General features: G+C 38.4%; 1 protein-coding gene across 4 annotated transcripts in view; it reads right to left on the bottom strand.

Annotated features, from left to right (window-relative positions):
* The window catches only part of ATRNL1 (attractin like 1), a 700,209-nt gene that overhangs the window by 502,825 nt on the left and 176,053 nt on the right, over positions 1-21,331 (bottom strand). For all 4 annotated transcript variants that reach the window (XR_009544641.1, XM_007519967.3, XM_060171225.1 and 1 more), the window contains one exon: positions 16,594-16,687. Coding sequence is in view for 3 of the 4 variants with exons in the window: in XM_007519967.3 (XP_007520029.2) it covers positions 16,594-16,687 (94 nt within the window). In the remaining variant the exon portion in view is untranslated. The remainder of the gene's footprint in view (positions 1-16,593; positions 16,688-21,331) is intronic.

Raw genomic sequence — 21,331 nt, forward strand, 5'->3', positions numbered from 1 at the left:
CTGTCATTGTTGCCATTGATGTTGTTGGACAGGACAGAGATAAATCCAGAGAGGCAGAGAAAGACACCTGCAGACCCCTGTCCCCTGCAAGTGGGGAGCGGGGGGCTCCAATCGGGATCCTTACACTGGTCCTTGCGCTTAGCGCCAAGTGCACTTAACCCACTGTACTACCGCCCAACCCCCGCCAGACCTTCTTAAAAAACAAATTTAGGCTGAAATATTAGGGATGTTGAAAAGGTAAATACTGTCATTATGCACCATCTAAATAATAGTTAGTATATATTCATTTATGAAAATGAACATATTACTTTAGAAACATGACTTTTACAAAACAAAAAACAATTCAAATTTCCTAAGTATCTAAATACAGATTTTGCTATGTCCCTAATGATGTAACTATTTAAAAATATATACATACATATCTTATCAAGAGACACAATTTCTCACTCAAGAACTCAAATGAGAACAATTACTATAATTTAAAATTATAATAGGAAATTATAAATGGCTGAAAAATTGGTGAATACATTTATCTTTTATGAGAAATGAAGGAAAATGTGTGTGAGATACCACAAACTTGCTTTTGGTTTACGTTTCTTCTAAACAGAAGTCAGATATTAGCACAGAAGTAACACAGAATCAATATTGTTGAAATACTTCTAAGACAATATATCATAAAATTAAAAACTATGACACAAAAGTACAATAAGTCTTGAAAGAATAAAGGAGCTAGAGATTGTAAAATATATTTTATGGATTTCTGAGTCTAGTGGTACACAGAATTAAGTAGGTAAGTTTAAGAAAAAAAAATTAAATATAGACTTTGTTTCATTTCGATCCAGAGAGTAGGAATAAGATCTCAGGATTCACCATTCCAGGCTGTCTTTTTCAGACAAAAACAGCAAGACAGGTAGATGGGAAAAGGACTCACTGGACTAAAGATTCCTTCAGTGTGGTGGTGGGGTGGGGGTCAGGCTTGAACCTGGGAAGTACACATGGAAAAATAGCACATTATACAAGTGAGTTAATTTGCTAACTTCATACATAGGTTTTTATAATTCAAAACAGTGAGTGAGAGAAAAAAAGGGAAGAAAGAGAGGAGTATTACTCTGGCTCACAGGATGTGAAGGATTGAACTCAGGACCTTATCTGTCTGTGCCAAAGAATCACTCTCTCTACTGTAAAATCACCAGGGCCACAAGAAGCACATATAATTTTTTTTGGAATCATTATATTGAGTAAGTTTTGGTCTACAGGACAATTGTTGACACAAAGCAACAATTTCTTAGCTCCCTGTAAAATAGTATCTGTTTCCCATGTGCAGATATAGCACTGAAATAATACACAATTCCTGCACTTAAGAAAATAGAAGGTGGGAGTCGGGCGGTAGCGCAGCGGGTTAAGCGCAGGTGGTGCAAAGCACAAGGACCGGCATAAGGATCCCGGTTCGAACCCCGGCTCCCCACCTGCAGGGGAGTCGCTTCACAGGCAGTGAAGTAGGTCTGCAGGTGTCTATCTTTCTCTCCTCCTCTCTGTCTTCCCCTCCTCTCCCCATTTCTCTCTGTCCTATCCACAACGACAACAACAATAATAACTACAACAATAAAACAACAACGGCAACAAAAGGAAATAAATAAAATAAATATTTAAAAAAATAGAAAATAGAAGATGGGGGTTAGACAGTGGTGTTCTCAGTACAGAGCACATTATTTTCATGTTCAAGGACCTAGACTCAGCCCCCTATGCCCCCACCTACAGGGAGGAGGGGAGTGGTAGATACTGCTATAGGGCTGCATCTCTCTCTCCCCCTTCCTCTATTAAAAAATAATGTGGAGTGGGGGCAGTGAGACAGTGTCATACCAGTTAAGCATGCATATTACCAGCTACAAGGATCCAGGTTCGAGTTCCCGCTCCACACCTGCACAGAGGTAGCTTCAAGAGCAGTGAAGCAGGTCTGCAGACATCTATCTTTCTCTCCCTCTCTCTATCTCCCTATCCTTTCTCAATCTCTTGTCTTAGCTAATAAAAATTGAGGGGGGGAATGGCCACCTGGAGCGGTAGGTTAGTAGTGTCAAAATTCAGCCACAGCAATAACCCTGGTGGCAAATAAATAAATAAGTATAAAAATGGCCACTTGAAACAGTGGAGTGGCTGTGCAGGCCCTAAAACTCAGCAATTAAGCCTGATGGAAAAAAAAAAAAAAAAAAGTTGGAGGAGGAGGGGAGGAATTAATTCAAAAATGATAAGCATCTGACTATATATAACATTATCAGGCCAAGAGGCATAGACGTGTGGATTCCCAAGAAGTTGAGTCACTTAAGTCATTTATAATTTATTTATTATGGGTGGGAAGAGCACGTAGTGGGGGGAATGAATGGAGTACTGCTCCTAATCTAGGAGTTAAAGCAAAGAAAGAGCTTTCTGAAGCCCAGATCTATTGTAAACCACCCTTTTCCCTGAAAATAATTCAAAGTACTACTGCCTTCAGGCACATGGCATCATTAAAGTCCTTTTGGAAAAAAGATTACATCCTAGATTTGAAATGATCTATAAAAAGACAAATACAGGGGGTCGGGCGGTGGCGCAGTGGGTTAAGCGCATGTGGCGCAAAGCGCAGGGACCGGCTTAAGGATACCGGTTCGAGCCCCCGGCTCCCCACCTGCAAGGGAGTCACTTCACAGGCGGTGAAGCAGGTCTGCAGGTGTCTATCTTTCTCTCCCCTTCTCTGTCTTCCCCTCCTCTCTCCATTTCTCTCTGTCCTATCCAACAACGAATTGCATCAACAAGGGCAATAATAATAACCACAACGAAGCTACAACAAGGGCAACAAAAGAGGGAAAAAAAATGGCCTCCAGGAGCGGTGGATTCAAGGTGCAGGCACCGAGCCCAGCAATAACCCTGGAGGAGGGAAAAAAAAAAAAAGACAAATACAGTATAAACAAAGGATAGAAATGAATAAGAAAACAACAAAACCAAAAGATAATATAAGTAGTTACAGTAACCTAAACATAATCTAGGAAAAGAATATTTAATACTAAATATTTCATATTATATAGGATTTAGATATAAAAACAGATTAATACACCACTCACAATTATTATTCATATCTTACTGATATTTTCAAGAGAGGTAACTTTCTTAAAATTTAGAAATAGTGCCTTTATTATTTGTTCACCACCCTTGATAAATAACCAATGGGCATAAAACTGGTAAAGAACAATGACTTGTGAGTTAAAGTCTTACCCTAGTGCTCGCAAAACTATGATTTTGGACAAATTAGCTTTCGTAAGGCACAATTTCTGTAGCAACAAAAAGAGGATAGCAGCATTATTCATTCACAGAATCATTATACGAATTGCATACAAGAGCCCTGGCCAGAGGCAGGGGTGTCATAGCATTCAATATATGTTGCCCCTTGTGATGAGAATGAGGACAGTGACAACAAGGAGGGGGGGGGGGGGAAAGCAAAAATAAAGAGGGTACTTCCTCTAAATCTGTCAAATGCTAAAGCGAGACAAAGAAGGAAATTATCTTGGGAAGAGATTACATGGAAATATATGTATGTGGAAACAAGAGTGCTTAACTATACAGCCACTACAATGGATCCCCCAAATGAATCAAAGTGACATAGAGGTTAGTATATAACAGCCATTCATCATCTAACAACGCCGGCATTTGTAACCTTTCCATAGTTTGATAAGGTTTATACAGATATATTTTCTATATTAAAATGTTGAACCTTATTGTAATTTATTTCTTCTTCACATAAGGCAAAGTTGGAACACAGTAAGACACTATTTATTTCATCCACTGATAGTTCAAGATAACTTTGAACACTACAGAAAACTGACCAAAATAAAACAAAAGCTTGAAGTATATTATCTTTCTTTGGCATATAGTCTCTTTTTACAAGAGGTTACAAATTTTAATTAGTATATATTGAGCTAATGTGTGTGTGTGTGTGTGTGTGTGTGTGTGTGTGTGTGTGTGTGTGTGTGTGTGTTTATAAATCTTTCACAGGAACCTGGTGGTGGAATACTGCATTGAACACATACAGTGTCACGTATATGGCCTAAATTTGTGCCCCTGTATCCCACCTGCAGGGGGTAGCTTCAGAAGCAGTGAGCAGGTCTTCAGGTGTCTGTCTTTCTTTTTACCTCTATCTCCCACTCCTCTCTAAATCTCTGTCAAAGAAACAAAGAAAAGCCACTTGGACCAGAAGACTGGTAGTGCCAGCATAAAGCCACAGCAGTGATCCTGGTGGTAATAAAAAATAAAAAATAAAAATAAAAGAAATAAAGAGAAAAATCCTATACTATAACTTGATATTCTATAGCATATTGTGTATTTTTAATTTTTTAATTTATTTATAAAGTAAAAAATAGAAAATATCGACAAAACCAGAAGAGGGGTCATACACATTTCCCACCAGCAGGGTCCCATATCCCATCCCCTCCACTGGAAACTTTCCTATTCTGTGGTATCCCAAAAAGTCTATATGTATAGAGACCTATGCTGACCATCTAGAGTTAAAACTCCGTTACTTCTGATGTCAACAATACAATCAAACTAGAGATCAAGAACCATGTCAAAGTCTTCTAAGAGAAAGTCTTCAATAGAATAGTCCTAATAAGAGAGATTTAAATGTCTGAAAAGGTTTGAGGAGATGAGAAGAAATCACAGGGGAAAAGTGACCATAAAAGCCCCACAGAGAGGGGCCCGGTAGCATAGTGGGTTAAGTGTCCATGGTGCAAAGTGTATGTAAGGATCCCAGTTCGAGCCCTGGCTCCCCACCTGGAAGGGGGGGGGGGGTCGCTTCACAATCGGTGAAGCAGGTTTTCAGGTGTCTATCTTTCTCTCCCCCTTTCTGTCTTCCTCTCCTTTCTCAACTTTTCTTTGTCCTATTCAACAATGACAGCAATAGCAACAATAATAACAATAACCAATAAACAACAAGAGCAACAAAAGGGAAAAAAATAGCCTCCAGGAGCAGTGGGTTCATAGTGCAGGCACAGAGCCCCAGCAATAACCTTCAAGGCAAAGAAAAGAAAAAAAAAAAAAAAAACCACAGAGTTAACTAGCCCAACCCCAAATGTCACACTTAGTAAGTTAGGTAAGCTTATTCAAAGAAAGATAGAAAAATGAGGATGTCAAGATGAGTACCAAGGATGTGCTAATATTCTGGAAGAGAATAGTACTATCAACATAAAAAAAAATCTTAAAATCTCAATAGTTTTACATAGTAAAACTTTGCATCTTAAGGAAGTTTTCTGCACAGAGAGGTGTTCTGGTGGAGTGGTTTTGCTCCATGTAGACTTGTAGGACTTGGGGCTTGAGGGGAGGGGGGGTGTCCCTCGCTTTCTTTTCTGTTGAATGGCAAAGACAGGAATTATGAGGGGCCGGGTGGTGGCGCACCTGGCTGAGCGCATGGATCACAATATGCAAGGACCCAGGTTTGAGCCCCCAGTCCCCACCTGCAGGGGGGAAGCTTTACGAGTGGTGAAGCAGGGCTGCAGGTGTCTCTCTGTCTCTCTCCCTCTCTATTACCCCCACTCTTGATTTCTGGCTGTCTCTATCCAATAAATAAAGAAATTAAAAGAGAGAGAGAGAGAGAGAGGGAGAGAGGAATTATGGTACAGATGCTTTTTAGGAAGCTGGTAGGCACAACTTTTGTACCTCTTGCTCCTAATCCAAGGGTATAACCTCTAACTTAATTATAACAGAAACTGTTAAATTAAGCCTAGTGTGTTCAGAAAGTTATCACGATTGATAGCTAAATGGCTAATCTAGTAAAGGAGAATGTGTTACCATAGAGAGGTTGATGCAAGTACTAACACCAGATTCAGAAGGATACTCCTAGAAATCCAAGAGTTTTTATTCAGAAACATATATTCCAAAAGAACTCAAACACTTACCAAGAGAGTATCTTTCTGGATGGCAGGAATGGAGCAAGCTTAAGTGGATTAGTACCATATTTCTGAACTGATATTTTGGGATGTATGACTTTCTGAACTGCCTTATAGCCTCTACTGAACTAACACGTTCAGTTAAAGCAAATCCAAGTGTTCCTCATCTGTATTTCTTATTTATCCAGGCTTCATAACTCATCAGCTCCAGTAGACCATGAATCTCACCGTCACTTATAACCACAGTAGGCGATGGTGACCCAGAAATATCTTAGCAAGAAAGCTTTTGCACAACAACAACAACAAAACAAAAAAAAGTGGCAAAAAAAAAAATCCATCCAAATGAGTGTGAAAAAAATATTTACACTACACTGGGTAAAGGGCTAACACCCAATATATTTAAAGAATTCATTCAGTTCATCAACAAAACCAACCTCAGCCCAAGAAATAACTCAGCTGGGAGGGTACCTGTTTTGCCATGCACCTGACTCAGGTTCAAAACCTGATCACCAATGTACTGGGGGAAATACTGATGCCATAATGTCTCTCTTCATTCACTATTTCTGTCTTTTTTTAGCTGGAAAAAAAAAAGCCATCTGACTAGACGTGTGAAGTCACGGAATAAACACCCCAAACAAAAACTAGGGAGAAGAGATGAGCAGATATTACAGCAAAGAAGATCTACAGATAACCAAGAGTCATATGAAAACATGCTCAAGCCAGAAAGATGCCTCAATGGCAGTGCTCTGATATAAGCACTGCTCAAATATGAGATCTCATTAAAGGAAGATTTGTTGTATTACTTTCTTCCTCTCTCTTTCCTTCTGTCTTCTTCTCTCCCATAAATAAATAAATAAATAAATAAATGCATACCTATCTGAAATAGATAAACGAATGTAAATAAAGAGAAAAATCATCATCATCACTTATCACCAAGGAAATGCAATTCATGACAGCAATGAGATCCCATCTTACACTTGTGAGATATTATTGAGATAACAACTCACAACTAGGAGAAATAGCCTACATTTAAAAGGTCAGGAAAAGGAAGTCAGGCGGTAGCACAGCGGGTTAAGTGCAGGTGGCACAAAGCGCAATGACCCGTGTAAGCACCCCAGTTCGAGCCCCCGGCTCCCTACCTGCAGGGGAGTCACTTCAGAAGCAGTGAAGCAAGTCTGCAGGTGTCTGTCTTTCTCTCCCCCTTTCTGCCTTCCCCTCCTCTCTCCATTTCTCTCTGTCCTATCCGACAACGCCATCAATAACAATAATAACTACAACAACAGTGAAAAACAAGGGCAACAAAAGGGAAAATAATAAATATAAAATTTAAAAAAAAAAGTCAGGAAAAACAATGCTTTGAGGAAGTAAAGAAAAGAGCAATTTAGGGGGCTGGTGGTATCACAGCTGGTTAAATACACAAGTTACCAAGCTCCTAGAGGCCCTGCTCCTCCGCTTGCATGGAGGAAGCTTCACCAGCACGGAAGCAAGAACTGCAGATATCTCTGGCTCCTTCTCTAGCTCCCTCTCCTTCCTCAATTTCTTTCTGTCCTAGCAAAAAGAAAGAAGGAGGAGGAGGAGAAGTAGGAAGAGGAGAAGGAACAAGAGAGGACGGAGAAGAAGAATGAGAAAGAGAAGAAGGAAAGGGAGAGGGAGGAGAAGGAGAGAAGAAGAAGGAGGAGGAGAAGGAAGAAGAGAAGGAGAAGAAGGGAGGAAAGAAGAGAGAGAGGGAGGGAGGGAGGGAGAGAGGGAGAGAGGGAGAAAAAATGACTGCCAGGAGCAGTGGATTCATTGTGCAGGCATCAAGTTGCAGTGATAACCCTGGTGGCACGAAAGAAAGGGCAATTCATATACTGTTAACGAGTGTATAAAGTAACAACCCTGGTGGAAACAATGTAAAGATTTCTCAATATTTTATATTAGATCTGAGATTTGATTAAGCAATTCCTCTCCTAAGTATATATTTGAAGAATACACAGCACTGACTCAAAAAGACACATGCACAGCTAAATTTACTACAGTGTGACTTACAAAAGCCAAGATATTAGAAACAACCCAAGTACCTAAGAGGTGAGTGGGTAAGAAAGCTGTAGTAACATTATGGACTACTATCCAGCACTAAGAAAGTGTGTAGTCTTGTTCTTGCTACAACAAAGATAAAAATGGAGAGTCATAATAAGTAAAATAAGTCGGAAGGGTTTTCTTATTCATATGTGGAATTTGGGAAACAAAGCAAGGAACAAATAGGGTGAAACATGTATGTTAAAACCTTGGCTTATAGCTGCAGATCTGTAGTCAGTAACAATAGAAGGGGAAAGGGATAAATGGAAAAAGAATTCTGGGATTTGGACATTAGCTCAGCAGGTTAAGCTCACATGACTCAAAGTTCAAGGACCCACTTAAGGACCAGCATAAGGACTGGTGTAAGGATCCCGGTTCGAGCCCCTTGCTCCCCACCTGCAGGAGTCACTTCACAGGTGGTGAAGCAGGACTGCGAGTGTCTATCTTTCTCTCCCCGTCTTCCCCTCCTCTCAATTTCTCTCTGTCCTATCTAACAACAACAACATCAACAACAATAATAATAACTACAACAACAATAAAAAAACCAAGGGTAACAAAAAGGAAAATAAATAAATATTAAAAAAATTAAAAAAAAGAATTCCAATGCCCTGAACTGGAGGAAAGGGGCACTTTGGTGGTGGGTGTGATGGGTTACAACCTTCTTTTATACCTGTGTGGCAACAAGTCATGAAAAACAGTATTTCCTCAATGAAAATCAACTTAAAAATAAATATCTATGTCAATACTTTAAATGTACTTCCACCAGCTAGTAATTAATTATGCTTATAATGCTGACAATAAACACATCTGCAAATTTATACAAAGTGTGAAAAGACAGAAGTACAGCAAGTGATCCCTTTAATCCTTTGTCTAATGACTTAAATGACACAAATGTGTAATGACAGAAATGAGAAAGGTATTATATTTTCTTCCCCATTCCCACTACAGAAAACATTTTTAAAAAAGGAGTAAGTGCAAGAAATAAGTGTTAAGATACATAAATTTAAAATTCTCATAAAAGTCCAGCTAGGTGCTAAACCTAGGCTAGATAATAAGGTATATATTTGATGTTCCTGAAGTGGAAATGGAAGTACTGAAGAAATAAAAAACACTAGATGTAACAAAATCAAAAAGAAAGACCGTGATATTGGTTACTGCTGTCCTAAAAGCTGCCCAGGGAGGAAGAACTCCTCAGGACAAACACCCTCCTACAGCAGGAGTTTTCAACATGCATCAAGGACTATTTCAAAGCAGAACTGAGTATCTGAAAAAATTTTGCCAACATCCGAAACTTCAAGTTATATGTCCTTAGAGATTTTTCTTCTTATTACCTTTTAGAGAGCCTTAAACTCAACAAAAGTAGCTATAAAGAAGCTGTGAACAGTATAAAGGGGCATTATAAGGAATATATTGGGGGTGGGCTGGGTGGGCGCATGTGTTACAACCTGGTCCCCACCTGAAAGGGGAAAGCTTTGCAAGTGTTGAAGCAGTGTACTGCAGGTGTCTCTCTGTCTCTCTTCCTTTCTATCTCCCCTTTCTCTCTCAATTTCTGGCTGTCTATCCAATAAATAAAGAAAATTAAAAATAGAAGAAGACTCGAGTACTCTATTTTGAACACAGAGGAACATGTACCTTTTGGAATTAGTGTTTTCATTTTTCCTGTGCATACAGAAGCAGGCTTGATGGATCATATGGCAGTTATATTTTTAATTTTAGTGGCCGTTCATATATTTTTTGATTTATTATAAGTACCATCAGGGTTATTACTGGGGCATAGTGCTAGCACTATGAATCCACAACTCCCAGTGGCTATTTTTTTCTCTTTTTTTTTTTCCTTCTATATTGTTCGACAATACACAGAGAACTTAAGAGGTGGGGGAGAGGGATAGAGAGGAAGATAGGAAGACAGACACCTGCAGACCTGCAGACCTGCTTCACTGCTTGGAAAGCATCCCTCGTGCAGGTGGGAAGCAGGGACTTAAACCCAGGTCCTTGTACGTGGTAATGTGTGTGCTCAACCCTGTGTGTCACTGCTCAGCCCCACACATCCTTTTTTCCTTATTAATGGAGGAATCAATGGTTTACAGTAAGTACAGTCATTGGTACCTGTGTAAAGTTTGTCAATTTCTTACAAAACACTCTCAACCTTCATCATACACCAGGACCTGAAAGCCCCACCTCCACCTCACCCCCAGAGTCTTTTTCTTTGGTGCAATAACAGCAAAACCCAGTCCAATTTCTGCTTTGTGTTTTCCTTTCTGTTATTTTTTGGGGGGGGGGAATTTTTTATTTCATTTTTTTATTTATAAAAAGGAAACATTGACTAAACCATAGGATAAGAGGGGTACAATTCCACACAATTCTCACCACCAGAACTCCCTATCCCATCCCATTCCCCAGATAGCTTTCCTATTCTTTAACCCTCTGGGAGTATGAACCCAAGGTCACTATGGGGTGCAGAAGGTTGAAGGTCTGGCTTTTGTAACTGCTTCCCTGCTGAACATGGGCATCGACAAGTCGATCCATACTCCCAGCCTGCCTCTCTCTTTCCCTAGTGAGTAAGGGATCTGGGGAAGCGAAGCTCCAGGACACACTGGTGGGGTTGTCTGTCCAGGGAAGTCTGGTTGGCATCATGCTAGCATCAGGAACCTGGTGGTTGAAAAGAGAGTTAACATACAAAGCCAAACAAATTGTTGACTAATCATGGACCTAAAGGCTGGAATAGTGCAGATGAAGAGTTGGGGGGGGGTCCTCCACTTTGTAGATAACTAGTAGGCATATTTTAGTTATATTCCAAAGGGCCTGTGGCTATACTAGTTTTTTTTTCTTCTTTTTCTTTTTTCCCCTAAGCCTGAAATCTAAAATCTGATATGCAGATGGATCCAAGTTATTGTCTGGGGAGATGATATCATGGCTGAAAAAAGGATCAGAAAGCTGGATCAGGGAAGAGAATAGCTCACTAATATGGGAAAGGGGTATAAATATTGTTGACTGTAAACCCCATCAATTTGATCACATCCTTTCTGTTCTTATTTCTCAACTTCTGTCTGTGAGTGAGGTATTCTCATGTTCATCTTTCTCTTTCTGGCTTATTTCACTTAACATGATTCTTTCAAGCTCTATCCAAGATGAGGTGAATAAAGTGAATTCATACTTTCTTTTAATTAATTTGTTTTATTTTATTATTATCATTATTCTTTTATTTTATTGTTGCCTCCAGGGTTATTGCTGGGGCTCAGTGCCTGCAGTATGAATCCACTATTCCTGGAGGCCATTTTTCCCATTTTGTTGTACTTGTTATAGTTGTTATTGTTATTGTTGTCTTAGCTGTTGTTAGGTAGGACAGAGAGAAATCGAGAGGAGGAGGAGAAGACAGAGAGGAGGAGAGAAAGATTGTCACCTGCAGACCTGCTTCACTGCTTGCGAAGCAAACCTCTGCAGGTGGGGAGCTGGGGGCTCAAACCAGGATCCTTAAGCTAGCCCTTGCATTTTGCACCATGTGCACTTAACTTGCTGCGCTACTGCCCAGCATCTGAATTTTTCCTTCTTAACAGCTGACACATTCTTTTCTATAGTAGCTGTAGCAGTCGGCAGTGCCACCAGCAATGCAGAAAGATGCCCATTTCTCTCTCTCTGCTCTCACTAGCATTTTCTATCACTGACATTTTGATCATAGAAATTCTGAAAAGAATATATTGTTATATCATTGTGGCTCTGACTCGCATTTTCCTAATTGCTATTGACATTAAGCACTTTTTCATCTACCTGTTAGTCATCTGTATATCTTCTTTGGAAAAATGTCTATTCCTGCTTTTTTGCCCAGTTTTTAATGGGATAATTTGCTTTTTATGCCATTGATATATAGGAATCACTTTATATATTTACAAAGATAGTATCTTACTAGATATAGTATTTGCAAATATGTACCTATTCTGTATGGGATTACCTTTTTTTTGGTTCTTCCATATAAAAACTAGTCGGAGAGTCCTGAGATTCCCAAACAAACATGATGAGCCTAGACCTCAAATAGAATATCTCTTAATTGTTACTGGTCACCTCTATCAGAACAACATAATAGACCTCTTTGTAGACCCCCATAGGACCTTGCCCTCAACATTGATCAACAACGGTAGAGAATGTTCCATCTTCTGAAGGGATGCTGGACAACATACTCTATCTTCCACATGAGGGAGATAGGTCCTGAAATTAGGGCAGCTTGGAACATTCCTACTCCTGACCACAGAATATGAACTCAGATCTAGTCACATAGGCTCCTAAAGCTAAATATGGCCCCCAGATCACATCAACTTGATGGGGTTTACAGTCAACAATATTTATACACCTTTCCCATATTTGGGAGCTACTCTCTTCCCTGATCCAGTTTTATGGTCCTTTTTCCAGCCATCATCTTGCCAAACAATAACTTGGATCCACCCACATTCAGATTTCAGGCTCAACGAAAAAAAAAAAAACTAGTATAGCCACAGGCCCTTTGGAATATAACTAAAATATGCCTACTATCTATCTACAAAAGAGAGGTCCCCCCCCCCAACTCTTCATCTGCACTATTCCAGCCTTTAGGTTCAAGATTAGTCAATAATTTGTTTGGCTTTGTATATTAACTCTCTTTTCAGCCACCTGGTTCCAGATGCTAGCATGATGCCAATCAGATTTCCCTGGACAGACAACCCCACCAATGTGTCCTGGAGCTCCGATTCCCCCAGAACCCCGCCCCACTAGGGAAAGAGAGAAGCTGGCTGGGAGTATGAATCTACCTGTCAATGCCCATGTTCAGCGGGGAAGCAATTATAGAAACCAGACCTTCCACCTTCTGCATCCCACAATGACCCTGGGTCCATACTCCCAGAGGGTTAAAAAATAGGAAAGCTATCAAGGGAGGGGATGATATACAGAGTTCTGGTGGTGGGAATTGTGTGGAGTTGCATCCCTCTTATCCTATGGTTTTTGTCAGTGCTTCCTTTTTATAAATAAAAATTGTACAGAAAGAAAAGAATATATATATATATATATATATATATATATAAACTTATTTGAACTGGCAACGAATAACTACAGTGGTTATCTTTGGGAAACAGGAGGGTAGGGATATAGAATGTGATGGTGGGGGTAGTGTGGAACTATGGCCTGTAATGCTATCATCTTGTAATCCACCATAATCACAAATGATTGCTTTAATTAAAGGAAGAATTTGGAATTTAATATAAAAAAGGAATTTTTTGCTTGACCAGTTCCCAATAAATTGGTTTTTATTTTGTTGCTTGTGCTTCGGGCTACATACTCAAAAAATAATTGCCAAGACATATCAAGGTGCTCTTTTTCTATTTTCTTCAATGGGTTTCAAAGTTTACAGTCTTACACTGAAGTTTTTCATCTATTTCAAGCTAATTTTTCTAGTATGTAAATTAGAGATGCAGCTTCATTATTTTACATGTAAATAAATAATTTTTCCAGCATCATTTATTGAAGAAAATTATATTTTCCCTATTAATTATGCTTGGCTTCCTTGTCATCGTGTGTATGTGTGTGTGTGTGTGTGTGTGTGTGTTTCTACTTATATGTTTGCAGCTATATGTTAGTTTATTGAATATGCCTCGGTTTATTTTAGATACTCAGTTTTGTTCCATTGACCAGTCTGTTTTTATTCCAGTACCATACTCTTTTTAATTACTATCGTTTTATGAAACAGTTTTAATTCAGGGTGTGCAATGCCTCCTATACCATTGCTAAAACTGAATTTAAACAATGTAATTTTATGTTATATTTCCAGTTTCATTAGAATCAAATATTTTTTTACTTATTTAATTTCTCCTTTGATATACTTGGTATTCAATAAAGTGTTTTAAATTAAACTTCTATGTTTTGTGAAATCTCCTTTTTTCATTTTTTTTTTCATTTCTAACTTCATACCACTACCATCAAAGAAATGGCACAGTAACTTTGGTGGTGGGTGTGTGCACACACACTTATTCTTGTCTATATGAATCTATACTCCTAAAACCTTAATTATTAAAAACCAATGTGAAACTAGTAAAATTTGACCATAAAAAATAAAATATAATCTTGCCTCGATCATCTGGAAACAAAACATGTTACTGAGACATTCCAGATGCAGAGGTCATACAGGATCCTGTGCTGAATATAACAGACATGGGCCCAAGGTCTGATCAAATGGGGGTCGACAGTCAATGGTATTTATAAACTTTTCTCACATTTGGGTACTACTCTCTACCCAGATCCAGCTTTCTACCCCTATTACAAACTCTGACACATCTCCCCAGACAATACCATTAGCATACCTCTCTGTTAGCTGTAGAACTCAGGCAAAATTAGCAGTCATGGGCCCCTTGGAATATAGACTTCCTAGCTTCTTCCAACATGAAGACCCCAAATCTCATCTGCTATATTCTTACCTTTAGGTTCCTGATTACTAAACAACTTGTTCTGCTTTATATTTTAGCGCTTTTTCAGCCACCAAGTTGCAGATGATACCATGACACCAACCTGACTTCTGTGGGCAGATGACCTCACCAATGTACCCTGGAACCTCACTTCTCCAGAGTCCTGCCCCACTAGGCTGGGTGTATAGTTCAACCTGTCAACGCCCATGTCCAGCAGAGAAGCAATTACAGAAACCAGACCTTCCACCTTCTGCACCCCATAATGATCCTGGGTTCACGCTCCCATAGGGATAAAGAATAGGAAAGCTTCCAATAGAAGGGATGGGATACAAAACTCAGGTGGTGGGAATTGTGTGGAATTGTACCACTCTTGCTCTACAGTCTTGTCCATCATAATTAAATCAAAAAAAAAAAAAATAGGAGGAGAAAGAGGGAAGGAAGAACTAAGAGGGAAACTAAATGCATATTGCTAAGTCACACTGACACAGAATAGAAAAACTGAAAATAAACAGGAGGACTGAGAATGTGCAGAGGAATTGAGTATGTGCGAAAGTTTTGAGACTGTGCAAGTGATGATGCAAAGGTCATGTAAGTGAAAACAATGAACGGAGATGAATAAGGTCAGACTGAATTTCTCTTGAGTAAGCAATAGATAAGTAGAGCATAATCCCAGAAAAGCAAAATGCCTTATATAGAAAAGAGAATGTCAAGGCAAAGAAAGAGTTAGCTGACCAAACTGTAAGGAGAGAAGCCCCAGATAACAGGAGACCATGAGAAAGGTACTCCCCTTCCCCCCCCCAACTCCTACGGGCCCCCAGCACTGTATCTTATGCTGAGGCTAAACTTTTCCAGACACCACTGTGCAGGAAAAGCTAACAGTAGCCATAACAGTAACTAAGGCGACCAGACCCTGAGCAGTGGATACAAGTCCCACCCCCTCAGCCTGCACCAACTCCCTTTTTTAACCCTGCACTGTCCCTCCCTTTGTTCCAAGCCAGGGGTTTTCAGAGTGATCTGGACTATCAGTCCACCTGAATACATCTCTTTTCACCCTCACCAATCTTGGCTTCAGTCTTTCTGGTTTTCAGCAGATGCAAGGTTAAGGGGGTGGAAATTCCCTAACAGAAGCCTATGTATTTACAGTTTTGAAGAATATTTTTTAATAATGTTTTTTGTAATTCCATACTTGTCATAGTTGCGATGTATAGTTTGTGCCAAATATATGACTACTATGAATATAAGTACTATATATATGCAATTTAAAACTATAAGCAGAATATTAATGATATGATGAATGTGAATAAGATGATGAATGTAGGGGGTTGGGCGGTAGCACAGCTGGTTAAGTGCACGTGGCACAAGGCTCAACAATCAGCGTAAGGACCCTGGTTCGAGGACCCGGCTCCCCACCTGCAGGGGAGTCACTTCACAGGCGATGAAGCAGGTCTGCAGGTGTCTATCTTTCTCTCCCCCTCTGTCTTCCTCTCCTCTCTCCATTTCTCTCTGTCCTATCCAACAACGAACGACATCCACAGCAACAATAATAATAACCACAACCAGGCTACAACAACAAGGGCAACAAAAGGGGGAAAAATGGCCTCCAGTAGCAGTGGACTCATGGTGCAGGTACTGAGCCCCAGCAATAACCCTGGGAGGCAAAAAGAAAAAAAAAAAGATGATGAATGTGAATTATGTATAAATTCACATTAATAAAATAACTGCTTTGTTGAAGCTAAGTTGTTTAGAGGGAGAAATAAATGGAGGATAAGCACGAATTGTCAAAGTCAAAAATCACTCAAAAATTGACAGCTTTAAAGGATTAAATATACCAGAAATAATAATAATAAAATTTTGAAAGAATGAGAAACACAGAAACACTGGATTTTAGTTATTTAACAGACTCAGACAGAAATTATACACAAAGGTAGCAAAGCATATTTGACATACATCTTTTCCTAAAAAATAATTATTATAATTTTCTATTTGAAGAGGTATGAAATTCAAGTTGATGCTTCTATAAGCTTTGCTTCAAAGCTTTAATGCTGTCATTTTTTTAAAAAGCTTATGTTATGAGTATTATTAAATGCAAATAAATACAGTTTATAATGTGAGTTAGTAGCAAGAATCACACTAAAATAGAAAGAGATGTTACAATTGGTTCTATGTCACAAATTCAGTCCATAAAAGTTCTGAAAAATCATTTTACTTACAATTGGCATTGATCACCTTTTATTCCTTTAGTTGTACAAAAACATTTTCCTGTGTGCATATGACAGATATTTGCATGGCCACTGCAAGTACAAGCTGCAAGTCAAAACCAAAATAATATTGAATATTCTCCACCACAAACATGTACATAACAGCTCAGAAGGCTATTATTACCTTACTTTTACACCATGTATTTTCCTCTTGCCATCAAAGAACCAAATTACATTTAATTAAAGGACCGTAGATAAATTTCTCTGGAGGAATTTTTGGAAGGTTTTTTTTTGCATTAATTTCTTCAAAAATACTGTGGAACTCTTTAAAACCTGTGGCTATCATTAAGTCTTGTAAGAATTCAAAACTTTTCTCATTATTCTTTGGACTTGTATCCATTTCTTGTATACTTATTTGTTTATTTATTTTTTAAATCAAAGCACTGTTCAGCTCTGTCTTATGGCAGTGTTGGAATGAAACTGGGATTTGGGAATCTCAAGCATGAGAATGTCTTTACATAACTGTTATGATAACTATCTGCCCTCTATTCCTTTCTTATTAGATGTACAGACTGAATGGAATGAGTTCCAAAGATCTAAAAATTTTGAAGGCAAAATTCAACTTCAAAATGTATATCTATAGTCACTATGTCTGTCTTTGGGCAAATTGTTTAACTTCTTTGTGTTCAAGAACAGAGAGTAATAGTACTTGGCACACGGATTGACTGAGAAATAATTGTGACAATGTGTTTGAAATGATTTAATACTATCAAGAACTTCAATGCAACTATTCTACTACTATTATTACAGCCAATACTAATAAGAATATAGCTACATATTGTTTAAGAAATTGCATTATCTTCATTTGTCAACATTGTGCTCTTTGACTTCTAAGATAATTTTTAGTTTTACTGTTCCATGAAGCATTCCATGATATTATAGCTACATACAACTGAATTGTGGTTTGATTCACATGCTTTCAAGTTTCATCTTCTGATACTGCTTTCTTTTGATAAAAAGCAACCTTCCAAACATTTGAGATGCAAACCTCACACCTTATTCTGCCCACCATGACAACAATTGGTTTCTACATCCACAGTATCTCTAAGTATCCGAACTTTCCTTCGCACTGTCAGTCATCATTCAAGGACTGCCTTTCAAATTCTTTTAATTATGCAATAGGATTGCACATCAGAACATTCAACTCTCAGTATATCTAGACAATGACACATTTTCTATTTTGGAGGTGATTCTAAAGAGAAAAGGCTGATCCTGTCACCAGTCCTTGTAAACCTTTTAATGAGAACTATTATTTCCCTGCACATCATAGTTAAACCATTCTATTGGTAAATACAGGGCTATCCCTGATTCACATATTCTTATTAAATTCAGTGAGTCAAAGGATTTGTGAAAATATAAGGTATTCTAGAACACTGAACTTGCTAATTTTACAACAATTCATTCTGGAAAAAATAATACTAACATAAAGTAAATATGCATGTCCTTACACACAAATACAAGGTAGGTTTCTATGAACCTGATGTATTATCAGAAGAGATTTCTTTTTTAAATTTTTTTATTACCTTTATTTATTGGATAGAGAAAGCCAGAAATCAAGAGGAAAAGGGGCTATAGAGAGGGAAAGAGACAGACTGACACCTGCAGCCCTGCTTCACCACTTGCAAAACTTTCCCCCTGCAGGTGGGGACTGGGGGCTCGAACCCTGGTCCTTGCACATTGTCATATGTGTGCTTAACCAGGTGTGCCACCACCCGACCCCAGAAGAGATTTCTATACCAAAATGTGAACTTTTCTTTAGAAAGAATATGTAAATAACTCAATACCATTTCCTGTATTTTTTGTAAAATTAACTACTAAAAACAAGATGTGAAGATCACAGAAATGAATGAAATAAGATGTAGACTCACAAGAAATGAAATCATCAATAACAACAATCTACGACAGATTGATAATATTTAACATCATAGAGAATGAGTATACCCTGATATATTTTATATTAACTTTCGGTGTTTCATATCATTACTGTCATGGATTCAAAAATTCACCAAAATACAAATGATGCACATTAATATTTATAAAAGTCAAATGAAACTTTAATTCATTATGGGAAAACTGGTTGATAGTTATATTCTCTAGAGCTTTTAAAAGAATTATCCTATACAGTAGTTTAAATAATTTCTGAGACCAAAAAATGGCACAAATGGACTATAAATTCATTATCTTTAAAATATATACTTCATGATGATGTTAAAATTATTTGTAGTCATCAGCATTTGAGGTTATCTTTTTGTGTTGAATAGATACCTCTGAAATCATCACAGAATGGCCACTTGGCAAATTATATGATGGTGATCTTATATTCTGGACATAAACTAGAAAGATACCATGTGGCCACATGATAACTCTGTTGTTCTATAATATAAAAACGCAGTGCCAACAATACAACAAAAGCTCCGCAGTACCAAGTTATCATCCAACCTGACAAACAAAAGTGCTGCTTTCTGTGGCAGTTCAACTAGGGAGGAAGCTAGGTACAAAAAAAAAAAAAGGGGGTGGGGGTGATATAAGGATTATTCCAACAAATCATATACACAGGACACACTTTGGAAACATGAAACCAAAAATTAATCATGAATAGTACTTGTTTTAAAGTCAGTTTCTACACCTATGTCCTTTCATTGCCACCATATGCCTATAACAGCTTCGGCAAGTTTGGATATTATATTAATTACCTCTAGCAGAACTGAATGTCCAGACATTTCATAGACGGGTTATGTAATAAATTCAGTAGAAATCCTGGAGAAAAATAAATCTTCGAATAGCCATGTAACTTAGAATACTAGTATTTTCAAATTTCTTTATTTATTGAATAGAGAGACAGACAGAAATCAAGAGGGGAGAGAAGGAGAGGGGGAGGGAGGAGGAGAAGGAGAAAGGCTGCACTGTTTCAGGACTTGTGGTGCTTTCACACCACAGGTGGAGAGCAGGGGCTTAAACGCAGGTCCTTGCGGATGATAACATGTGCGCTCCACTGAGTATGCCACTAGGCAGCTCCCTAAAACACTCGTCTTAAAATCTACAATTTATGTATGGCTGTAAACTCAATTTGTCAGTAATGAGTTTTCAAAACTGAAAACAGAAAACAGTTGCTTATTATTAATTGATGAATTAATGACACCAGGGACACACACAGCTCTACTGTACTGATAGTGATTTTTCACTCTTTTTATGATTTCAGACAGCAGAATGGACAGACTAGGAAAGAACTACATGGAGCTTCCCCCGGTGCCAGGTCACTCTCATGTGGTACCAGGGTTTAAACCCAGGGATTCTCACCTAGTTAGGAACAGACACTAGGGAGTGAGCTATCAGCTAGCCTTAACTTCTTCATTTTGAACACGTGGTTGCCAAAACAGAGCGAATTTTTGCAGGGAGGAGCTTCATGAAGGGTGGTGCAAGATGTCAGTATCTCTGTATCTCTACCTACTTCCCTCTCTTTTCTCGGTCTCTCTCATGAAAAATGACAAAGAGGACCTGAATATAATTGATACCTACGCACCCAATAAAGGGGAATCAAAATATGTCAAGGTTCTACTGAGGGAACTGAGAAGACACATCCATCAATAACACACAGCAACAGTATGAAACTTTAACAGTGCACTCACTCTCCTAAGTAGACAGATCTACAAGGCAGAAAATTAATTTTTAAAAAAAAACAAGAGAATCAAATAATGATACAGATAGGGTGGGCCTACAAGATATTGCCAGAGCTCTATACCCCAGGAAAGTGGAATCTGCATTTTCTTGAGTCTTCATGGAACATTCTCAAGTACTGACCCCATGCTAAGCTAGAATGACAGTATCTGTAAATTCAGGAGCACTGAAATTATTTCAAGCATCATCTCATACCACAGTGGAATTAAAGTAACAATAAACACAAAGGTGGAGAAGATCCTAAAATATAGAAATTTAAACAATAAGGAATAATGACTTATTAACAACTATGGGGTCAAAAAGGTAATTAAAACACTCCTAGAAATAAATGAAAGTCAAGAAATGAGCTATCAGAAGCTAAGGGATAGCACGAAAGCAGTGTGAAAGCATTTCATAACTACGCAGGCATGCCATCAGCAAACAAGAAAAAGCTGAAATTAAATAAGCTGACTTCACATACCTGGCAGAGTTAGAAAAAAAAAAGAAGAAGAAGAAGAGACCCTCCTCCTCCCCCCACAGAAAGAACAAAATAATAAAGATTAGAGAAGAAATAAACAACATTGAAAACAAGAAAAACAAACCTATACTAAAAAAGTCAATGAAACTAAAAGGGCAAGTGTATCCAGGGCTTGGTGATGCCGAGACTTGGAGGGGTGATGGGAGTGGTATGCAGACACTCACTAAAAGGAGGTGAGAGGTTGCGCTTCTGTGTCAGAAATTGTCCTACAAACCACTGGTTCCCCTATGAAATCCTTAAAAATTTCTAAATATCTGTGTTGAATAACAGTATGTTAATCAATGTTAATCCCCTGACTTCTAGACATGTGATGCCATTAAGAGAGTAGCTAGATTTTACACCAAAGGAATATCAAATCTTATGTTTAATCAAAGCAGGTAAGACTAGGACGTTTCTTTGTATAGCTCATCAACATTAGTATATGCATTGCAAATACAAACAAATAGGGTGAGACAGAGAGAAACTGAGAGGAAACAGGGAGATAGACACCTGAAGACC

Source organism: Erinaceus europaeus, chromosome 14 (genome assembly GCF_950295315.1).
Source record: "Erinaceus europaeus chromosome 14, mEriEur2.1, whole genome shotgun sequence".
NCBI classification, from domain to species: Eukaryota; Metazoa; Chordata; class Mammalia; order Eulipotyphla; family Erinaceidae; genus Erinaceus; species Erinaceus europaeus.